Below are 11,389 nucleotides of genomic sequence, written 5' to 3'. Positions count from 1 at the left end.
CTTTAAGTAGCAGTGAATTATTTCCCCCCCAAAGTGGAATGATCGATATTAATGACAAGGGTCACACATTGCTGCAGTGGCAAGCATAGTTGCCTCACAACAAGAAGGGCCCCGGTTCAGATCCTGCATTCAACAGAGCGTCTTTCTGATTGGAGGTTGCATTTTCTCCACATGTGTGCATGGGTTTTCCCCTGGTTCTCTAGTTTCCTCCCACAGTCCAAAAACATGCAGATATGGGGATTAGGTGAATTGGACACTCTAACTTGACCATAGGCGTGAGAGTGAATGATTGTTTGTCTCAGTGTGTCCCTGTGATGGACTGGCTATCTGTCCAGGTTGTCACCCTATGTCAGCTGAGATTGGCACAGCTCCCCCCATGAACCTCATGTTGAGGATAAAGTGGTAGAGGGTGCGCAAAGAGCGCATGGGCCTATAGACAACACATGCGCTAACTGAATGTCCACCCCACCGGTAGGTGGAGTATAAAGCCCTGGTCACCAAGCAGAAAAAAACATTTCGACAATGGAAGAAGTAGTCGCCAACGATAGTTATCTGAGCCTCGACCTGGCGACCCTCGTACTGGATGGCACCCTGAATCCCCTGCCCAACTGACCTTTTAGCTGTGAGATGTTTGAACCAGGCATGTCCGTGGGACCTGTAGGATCATTCTCTTCTTCTTTGGTAGGAATGCATGCTATTCCCTGCGCCCAGACTTATACCACCACCCGATGATGAAGTGAGATACTACAGGACCCTGAGGCACGTGGATACCAGGGTCTGTGATATGCACTTTGGCGCGCAAGGCATATGTGCAGAAGTATAACAAGCAAGTTCAACCAAGAGCCTTTCTGTGTGGAGTTTACATGCTACCCCCAAGTTTGCGTCCATTCTCTCCAGGTATTCCAGACAGTATTCTCAGGCTAGAACCTGAAGATAGTCAGTGTCAAATGGCCGGCTCTCCTGCACCAAACTCCATACACAAAATCCCCTATATTACAGTGTCCCAAAAAGTGTCCCCAGAGGAAATGAGGGCTGTAAATGATGTCGCTGTATACTTCAATAGCATACCAACGCTCGCTTGAATATCTTCAAAGACACAGCACTTTAAAAGGTGACTTGAACTTGCTTAAATAAGCGATAATATGTTGATGTTCAAATTGAATACAGTCCCCAGTGCTGGGCAACCTTTGGCCCCAGGTTGCATTTGGACATGTCTATCTTAAGCATACAAGTAACTCCTGCCCCACTGGTGCGCACCAGGTGCCCTTTTCATTTTTGCCACTGCCCTTTTAAATGTCCCTACACACCATTGCATTTCATGTGTTTTAGAATTGAGGATGCACATTCAGGCACAGCGGGAGACTGTTTTTTTACTCTGGCCTGATGATTAGGTGAATTTGCATATGTAAGATGAGGAAAGAAAGATATAAATTAACTGTATGATGAAGACGTTGGATCAGAAAGGTGTCAGAGTTCTCGGCAGCATCTCCTCTCTCTCTCTCTGAACATGGAGGCTCCGGAGGAAGCTGAACTCTGCTTTCCCCACATCAACACCTCCTGCAGGAGGACAACGGGTCCTTACGTGGAGACCATGCTCACTTACACTGTGCTGTCCTGCATCATGATACTCACCGTGATCCTAAACCTGCTGGTCATCATCTCTATCTCACACTTTAAGTAGAGTCACAATTTCTCCACATGGTTCCAGCATACGACTAAATTTAGGTCTCTTATGCAACCATGTTTGAATAATCCTTAAAGATTTGCTATTATAGCAATAAATGCACTTATCTGCTATTGTAGTTTTTCTAGTTTTTTTATATTGTTGATTGTACATAGAACATCAGCTGTCAGTGATGATTTTCTCTAATTTCAGGCAGCTCCACACCACCACCAACCTCCTCCTCCTCTCTCTGGCTGTCGCTGACTTCCTCGTAGGTCTCCTGCAGATGCCACTTGTTCTCCTCCAAAACCAAGGCTGCTGGTTCTTGGGCGACATCATGTGTGTTGTACATTATTTTCTCGCTGCCCTCTTTGTCAGCGTTTCAGTGGGAAGCATGGTGCTCATATCAGTCGACCGCTATATAGCAATTTGTAACCCCATGTTTTACACCACCAGAGTCACTCTGACCAGAGTTAAACTCTTTGTTTGTCTGTGTTGGATATTTTCCGGTGTGCGTAGCAGTTGGATATTCAGGGATGTCTTAAAACAGCCTGACATGTATATCACCTGCTATGGAAGTTGTGTTGTTGTGGTCGGTTTCGCTGAAGGAATTGTTAGTAGTATTGTCTCGTTTTTAGGCCCCATTTTAATCATAGCGGTTTTGTATTTGAGAGTGTTTGTGGTGGCTGTGTCTCAGGCTCGGGCCATGCGCTCTCACATCGCAGTCGTCACAGTGGAGCGTTCCCAGACTGTAAAAGCAATGAAATCTGAGATTAAAGCAGCCAGAACTCTTGGTATTGTATTGGTAGTTTTTCTTCTCTGCACATGTCCATATTGTTGTTTTTCTGTTGCAGCTGGGACTACCTCGCTTGGGGCGTCATATTCGATCATTATGATTTGGTTAATCTACTTGAACTCAACCTTTAACCCTGTTATTTATGTCTTTTTCTACCCGTGGGTCAGAAAAACCATTAAACACATTTTTACTCTTCAGATTCTGCAGCCTGGCTCCCGTGAAGTGAGTGTGATGTAGAAGGAGAGAGAGACTCTGAAGAAAATATTAAATTTAAATGTGTGAAAGCCTTCTGTTGATTGTGTCAAGCATTTCTGTTTACTGGACGCAAAGATCTCTGTGTGTTTCAATCCTGTGAAATAAAAAAAAACAAAAAAACAATTGGCCACAAAACGTTAGGTAACCTTTCCTAAAAACCCCTGGCACTGATGTCACCAGTCGTTCCACCAATCCACCAGTAGTGGATTGTAGTAAATGAATGATGAGCAATAACACAAATAACTATGAATTAAAATGAAATGTTTATATATATACATATATATATATATATATATATATATATATACATACATATATATATAGTATGTGTATGGACATACATTAGCAGCTTAAACACTGCAAGAATAAAAAAAAAAATGAATTGCAGTAGAGGAGAATACTGAAGGCACAGGAGTAACATACAATAAAAATGAAAATGTTATATATTGTTAACTCTCCCTAATTCTAAAAGATTACAGTTTCATTATAGTATTTGTATGTGTGTATGGATATGTATTAAGACATCCGAACACATTTCTGTGCATTGCTTTTTGAATTTGAACCCATTTATTACCCATTCATCTAATATACAGTACTGTGCAAAAGCCATTTCTAACCATTATTAATTAAGTCTCAACACATCAAGAAAATACTGGGAACATGTATGTAGTTAAAAATAACAAAATTATCAGGAAAAAATATTATTAAAAGAGTATTTACTGTGACCTGCCCTTACATTTGAAGAATAACACGGCCCTCTATGAAAAAGTTCTGTAACATCGAGTTTAATCAAGACATGCTTGTGCTTTGCATACCCATGTTGTATGATTCTATGATCATTAATACATAAGACCAACTTTCAGTCACATCTTTTCAATTCCAATGCCATTGACTACAGAATTTGATAAGTACAACAAAAATTTGCATGGAGCCCTGAGACTTTTAATGTCCATAACAGTTGATTGTTAACGTGAAATCAGTTTTTTTAGTAACACGTTTGTTTCATGGTGAAAAAATTAAGGATTTAAATGATTATACAGTATTTTTTTTAGAACACCTGAATAAAATTACGTGAACATATTACTCATATATAACAGACTTAAAAGGGTGTAGATGAGTAAACCTTTTTCTAAATTGTGTATTTCTTTACGTACTTGTTGGCAGCCATCTTGTTTGTGAAAACGACTTCATGTTTGTAAGTACACCTCCATATCTCACATATAAGTGAGATAGGACCACACTATTGCCTCTTTAAATGTTTTTCAGACTGATCAGAAAAACTTTAAGTAGCAGTGAATTATTTCCCCCCCAAAGTGACAAGGGTCACACATTGCTGCAGTGGCAAGCATTGTTGCCTCACAACAAGAAGGACCCCAGTTCAGATCCTGCATTCCACAGAGGGTCTTTCTGATTGGAGGTTGCATTTTCTCCACATGTGTGCATGGGTTTTCCCCTGGTTCTCTCGTTTCCTCCCACAGTCCAAAAACATGCAGATTTGGGGATTAGGTGAATTGGACACTCTAACTTGACTATAGGCGTGAGAGTGAATGATTGTTTGTCTCAGTGTGTCCATGTGATGGACTGGCTATCTGTCCAGGTTGTCACCCTATGTCAGCTGAGATTGGCACAGCTCCCCCCATGAACCTCATGTTGAGGATAAAGTGGTAGAGGGTGCGCAAAGAGCGCATGGGCCTGTAGACAACACATGCGCTAACTGAATGTCCACCCCACTGGTAGGTGGAGTATAAAGCCCTGCTCACCAAGCAGAAAAAAACATTTCGACAACTGAAGAAGTAGTCGCCCAGGATAGTTATCTGAGCCTCGACCTGGCGACCCTTGTACCGGCTGGCACCCTGAATCCCCTGCCCAACTGACCTTTTAGCTGTGAGATGCTCGAACCAGGCATGTCCGTGGGACCTGTAGGATTGTTCTCTTCTTCTTTGGTAGGAATGCATCCTATTCCCTGCGCCCAGACTTTTACCACCACCCGATGATGAAGTGAGATACTACAGGACCCTGAGGCACGTGTATACCAGGGTCCGTGATATGCACTTTGGCACGCAAGGCATATGTGCAGAAGTATACCAAGGCCTTAGGTGGACAGATCAGATATTCCCACCAATGAAACTCGTACATCCTTAAAAACGTGACTGTAGCGAATGACAAACACACAAGGGCATGACCCATGATCACATAATCCCTTTTGACCTGTGTCCCTTCAAGGAAGTGGACTCACATCGAGTTATCATATCTTTTAAGCCTTTGGGGTGTGGAAGTGGGATTTAAAATCTCTAAATAACTTTTGCTTCCATTTTGGCCTAACGTTTTTTAGGTCAGTAGCTTTTCCCACCCAATTGTTAACCAGTGTAAATGCAAATTTCACAGTCACTTTTGAAAGACAACGTAAGCATGTTGGATAGCATTGTTGCCTCACAGCAAGACGGTTACAGATTTTGAATGCAAGTTCGACCAAGAGCCTTTATGTGTGGAGTTTACATGCTATCCCCAAGTTTGCGTCCATTCTCTCCAGGTATTCCACACAGTATTTTCAGTATGTTGATGTTCAATTTGAATACAGTCCCCAGTGCTGGGCAACCTTTGGGCCCAGGTTGCATTTTGGACGTGTCTGTCTTAAGTGTACTAGTAACTCCTGCCCCACTGGTGCGCACCAGGTGCCCTTTCAAATGTCTCTACACATCCTTGCATTTCATGTGTTTTAGAATAGAGGATGCACATTCAGGCACAGAAGGGGACTGTTTTTTTTACTCTGGCCTGATGATGAGGTGAATTTGCATATGTAAGATGAGGAAGGAAAGATATAAATTAACTATATGATGAAGACGTTGGATCAGAAAGCTGTCAGAGCTCTCGGCAGCATCTCCTCTCTCTCTCTGAACATGGAGGCTGAAGCTGAACTCTGCTTTCCCCACATCAACACCTCCTGCAGGAGGACAACGGGTCCTTACGTGGAGACCATGCTCACTTACACTGTGCTGTCCTGCATCACGATACTCACTGTGATCCTAAACCTGCTGGTCATCATCTCTATCTCACACTTCAAGTAGAGTCACAATTTATCCACATGGTTCCAGCATACAATTACATTTAGGTCTCTCATGCACCATTAAAGATTAGCTATAAATGCACATTTCTGCTCTTGTATTTCTCCTAGTATTATATTTTGTTGGTTGTACATAGAGCATCTGTGTTGTCAGTTAATTTTCTCTGATTTCAGGCAGCTCCACACCACCACCAACCTCCTCCTCCTCTCTCTGGCTGTCGCTGACTTCCTCGTGGGTCTCCTGCAGATGCCACTTGTTCTCCTCCAAAACCAAGGCTGCTGGTTCTTGGGCGACGTCATGTGTGTCGTGCATTATTTTCTCGCTGCCCTCGTTGTCAGCGTTTCAGTGGGAAGCATGGTGCTCATATCAGTCGACCGCTATATAGCAATTTGTAACCCCATGTTTTACACCACCAGAGTCACTCTGACCAGAGTTAAACTCTGTGTTTGTCTATGTTGGATATTTTCCAGTGTGCATGGCAGTTGGACATTCAGGGATGTCTTTAAACAGCCTGACATGTATAACACCTGCTATGGAAGTTGTGTAGTTGTGGTCGGTTTCACTGAAGGAATCGTTAGTATTATTGTCTCGTTTTTAGGCCCCATTTTAGTCATATCAGTTCTGTATTTGAGAGTGTTTGTGGTGGCTGTGTCTCAGGCTCGGGCCATGCGCTCTCACGTGGCAGTTGTAACTGTAGAGCATTCCCAGACTGTAAAAGCAATGAAATCTGAGATTAAAGCAGCCAGGACTCTCGGTATTGTATTGGTAGTTTTTCTTCTCTGCTCATGTCCATATTATTGTTTTTCTGCTGCAGCTGGGACTACCTCTCTTGGGGCGTCATATTCGATCATTATGATTTGGTTAATCTACTTAAACTCAACCTTTAACCCTGTGATTTATGTCTTTTTCTACCCTTGGGTCAGAAAAACCATTAAACACATTTTTACTCTTCAGATTCTGCAGCCTGGCTCCCGTGAAGTGAGTCTGATGTAGAAGGAGAGAGAGAGAGACTCTGAAGAAAATATCAAATTGAAATGTGTGAAAACCTTATGTTGATTGTGTCAAGCATTTCTGTTTACTGGATGCAAAGATCTTTGTGTGTTTTAATCCTTTGAATTAAAAAAAAATTGCCACAAAATGTTAGGTAAATTCTTCCTAAAATCAAAGCCCTTGGCACTGATGTCACCAGTAGTTTAGTGTAGTGTTGTAAATACACATGAGTTATGAACAATAACACAAATAATTATGAATTAAAATGATTATTAAATGCATTACAGGGAATGTGTATGGACATACATTAGCAGCTTAAACACTGCAAGAATAAAAAAATAATTACATTACATGTCATTTAGCAGACGCTTTTATCCAAAGCGACTTACAATGGAATTGAGTATAATCAGCCAGGGGCGGAGTCGAATTTGCGACCATGATGTCTTTCGCACACAGGGTACCGGTCTTAAACACTGAGCCACTCCACCATCATAATAATGATTAGAGAAGAAGACTGAAAGCACAAGGAGTAACATACAATAAAAATAAAACTGTTGTATATTGTTAACTGTCCCTAATTGTAACATATTACAGTTTCATTATATTTATATATGTGTATGGACATATAGTAAGACATCTCACCACATTTATGTGCATTGCTTTTGAATTTGAACCCATTTTGCTAATATACTGTACTGTGCAAAAGCCATTATTAATTAAATCTTAACACATCAAGAATATACAGGAAACATGTATATAGTTTAAAAATAACACAATTATCAGGAAAAAATATTATTAAAGGAGTATTTAGTTTTGACCTGCCCTTACATTTGAACATTAACACCACCCTGATTCTCTATATCTGTCGCAACGGGAGTCAGGATTCTTGGACTCAATTGCAGGAGAACAGAAGCAGGTTTCAAAAAGGTTTATTTGCTTGGATAAGCAAAACGAACAATTTACCAGAGGTCAAAACAAAACTCAGGGTGGGAGCAAACAAGCTCAAAAGACTCCTCAAAAACACAGAAAATAAAAATGAAACAGTAACTTAGTCTTCTCTGAATACTCATTTGTGACACACTGACAACTGACGAGGGGTGAGTGAAGCTTAAAGGTGCAGGGGTAATTATCACCAGGTGCAAGTGGTTACTAATCAACGGGGCGTGGTGAAGACAGAGACAGTGAACACAGACAGAGGAAACCCATCACCAAAATAAAACAGGAAGTGACGTAACATAACCGAAAAACTTAACTACCCACACCAACTAAACTAACATAAGCGCCGCTTCGTGACAATAACTTCTATGAAAAAGTTCTGTAACAACAGGTTTAATCAAGACATGCGTGTGCTTAACATACACATGTTGTATGACTCTCTGATCATTAATACATGAGACCAACTTTTAGTCACATCTTTCCAATACAAATACCACTGACTACAGAAAGTACAACAAAAATTAGCATGGAGCCCTGTGACTTTAAATGTCCATAACAGTTGATGGTTGACAGGAAAACATTTTCTTTAATAATACTTTTGTTTCATAGTGAAAAAAACGATGGATTGAAATGATTATGCAGTATTTTTTAAGAACACCAGAACAAAATCATATGAACATATGACTCATATACTGTATAACAGACTTAAAAGGGTGTATAAGTAAACCTTTGTCTAAAATGTGTTTTTCTTTACGTCCTGGTTGGCAGCCATGTTGTGTGTGAGAGGAAGTGGCAAAGCAACAAACTCAGTGATAATGTGTCAAAACCTCATAAAACTACACCTCAAAAAACCTGAAATATCCCTTTTATTAAGTTGTCCAAGTCCAGTGTTCTGTCATGAACTGTTGAAATGTTTGTCAAACTGATCAGAAAAACTTCAAGTAGCATTGAATTATTTCCTCCAAAAGTGGAAAAAATGTGTTTGCATCTCCAAAATGATCGATATTAATCACAAGGGTCACATTTTGCTGCAGTGGCAAGCCTTGTTGCCTCACAACAAGAAGGGCCCCAGTTCAAATCCTGCATTCCACAGGGGGTTCCCCAGGTTCTCTAGTTTTCTCCCATAGTCCAAAAACATGCAGATTTGGGGGTTAGGGAAATTGGACACTCTAAATTGACCGTAGTGGTGAGAGTGAATGGTTGCTTGACTTTAGGTGTCCCTGTGATGGACTGGCAATCTGTCCAGGGTGTACCGAACCTTTCACCCTATGTCAGCTGAGATTAGCACAGCTCCCCCCATGACAATCATGTGGAGGATAAAGCGGTAGAGGATGTGCAAAGAGCTTGTTGGGTGTGTGTGGACAGTGCATGGGCAAACAAAATCTCCGCCCCACCGGTAGTTTGAATATTAAAGGGGACATATTATGCAAAATCAACTTTTTAATCATTTTAATACTCATATTTGAGACTCTGGAGGCCCTGCCAGTTGCCGAAGTGTGGAAAAAGAATACTCTGTCCTTTTTTCACGGTCCCCCTTAGTGTAAGTATAGGCGATAAAACACTCAATTTTGAATTCCCTGCGCCTTATGACGGCAGCATGCGGATTTCACCACGAATGTTACCACCCCACCAGTAAGTTTACTTCGAGAGCTCCACCTTAGCTCAACCTTGTCCCTATAAAATGCGAGAGTGCAGGTGAGGGAGGAGGAGTGGTATTATGTCAACGCGGAGGGACAAGTGTGCTGTTCGTGGCTGCACAGTGGAGCACAGTGTTTTACACAAACTTCCAGCCTCAGAGGATTATATATATGAAGCTAATGTGCCGGATAAAGTCAGCAAACGTGTGTTCGTGTGTTCGCACCACTTTGCATCAGACTGCGGCCAGCGGTGGCTGTATTTAGTCAGCGACCGTATTTCACTGACGTTCAAACACACACATTTTTAAGAAAAGGTCACACAGAGCTCATAACTGACCATTCCGACACGTCCTAATTAAAAATATTTGTTCAGTACGTCCTCCATGACCGGAGCACAGACTCAGTTGGATACAGTCACATACAGCGGCAGTTTATGCAGCTCGCCACTGGCGATCAGTGGTGCTGTCCCTAAGTCTTTTTAACTGATTTACAGTTCGACACTGTTCGGCTTGATCCTTTTGTCGGCATCTCTTCCTGTGACGGCACTCTCACTGTTCTCCGTGCAAGCTGCCATGTTGATATTGTCAGAGAACGAGTGGAGGGAGGGGGAGAGGAATGGAGTGGAGGGAACAGGAGCTGTAAAAGGACAAATCAGAAACCCCCCAGAAGAAGTGGGTGTGTGTTTGCCTGTGTCTCATTTGCATATAAAGGGACCAGGCACAAACCGAGTGTTCTGAAAGGGACGGTTTTGACAGGGTTATTGAACTGCTATGGTGCTTCATCCTTATGGTATTTTCACCAAAGCATGTCACAGACATGTTCATTAGGACACCAGGGAATAATTTTAACTTGGGGAAATAGGGTATAATATGTCTCCTTTAAGCCCAGTTCACCAAGCAGAAAAAACATTTTGACAATGGAAAAAGTAGTCGCCAAGGATAGTTATCTGAGCCTTTACCTGGCAACCCTCGAACCAGCTGAAAACCCGACTCCTCTGCCCTACTGGTCTTTTAGCTGTGAGACACTCGAACCAGGCATGTCCGAGGGTGCTGTAGCATCTTTTTCTTCTTTGGTAGGAATGCGTCCTATTCCCTGCGTCCAGTCTTGTACCACCACCCGATGGTGAAGTGAGATAGTACAGTGAGATAGTACAGATAGTACAGTACGTGATATGCGATGTACAATTTGGCGCATGCGGCATGTGCGCAGAAGTATATCACGAGGAAATGAGGGCTGTAAATGATGTCCCTGTATACTACAATAACATACCAACACTGCATATCTTCAGAGACATAGCACCTAAAAAGGTGACAAACTTTGACAAAACACAACTTGAACCTCCTTGAAGGTAGGGTTGGAGATATTGTAAAAACTGTTCAAGCAGGCTACATTTTGAATTCATAAGTCCTAGCCCCTTTTTTCAGAGCTTCCCTCTAAAGCTACCCCTCCAGAGCACAGGAATTCATAACGAATATGCGACTGTTCAAATGCAGCACCACTATTCACTCTGGTCGTTGGATAGCTCAGCATCAGCCTTTTTCTTGGCAGTAGCTTTCCCAAAAAAACATTAATTTGCAACCAACCCTTGTTGGCAACTTTTCTGCCATAACGTTGCCTCAACGGTCTTGTTGCATGCGCTATTAGTGCACGAAGAGGGGTACACCCATCGGGGTTTGGATTAGATGGTATCTGGATTGATGCATCACAATCCTATTCATTTGTTTGGGACTTTCAATATGATTAGATGTTTTTTTTTTTTTTGTAAGGCCTGTCCACATTCCACAGCTGACTGACATTTTTCAACAGTGTCCCAAAGGGTGTCCTTAGATGAAATGAGGGCAGTAAATGATGTCCCTGTAAACCTCAATACCATACCAAGGCTTTCTTGCATATCTTCAAAGGCACAGCACTTTAAAGGGTGACAAAAAGTGGGACAAAACACAACTTGAACTTGCTCAATTAAGCAAAAATATGTTGATATTGAATTTCAATTCTGTCCCCAGTGTCGGGCTGCCTTTGGACCCCAAGTTGCATCTCAGACATGCCTGCC

The 11,389-nt window shown here is 41.9% G+C and overlaps 1 protein-coding gene across 1 annotated transcript; it reads left to right on the top strand.

Moving 5' to 3' along the window:
- Positions 1-5,629: 5,629 nt before the first annotated feature.
- Positions 5,630-6,769, top strand: LOC122765221 (trace amine-associated receptor 1-like). Its single transcript, XM_044019367.1, has 2 exons — positions 5,630-5,775; positions 5,950-6,769. The coding sequence occupies exons 1-2, from the start codon at positions 5,690-5,692 to the stop codon at positions 6,767-6,769; spliced, it is 906 nt and encodes a 301-aa protein (XP_043875302.1). The 5' UTR covers positions 5,630-5,689.
- Positions 6,770-11,389: the final 4,620 nt, after the last annotated feature.

This window comes from Solea senegalensis, linkage group LG2 (genome assembly GCF_019176455.1).
Source record: "Solea senegalensis isolate Sse05_10M linkage group LG2, IFAPA_SoseM_1, whole genome shotgun sequence".
Taxonomy (NCBI): domain Eukaryota; kingdom Metazoa; phylum Chordata; class Actinopteri; order Pleuronectiformes; family Soleidae; genus Solea; species Solea senegalensis.
This window is presented reverse-complemented; position numbering and strand designations above follow the sequence as displayed.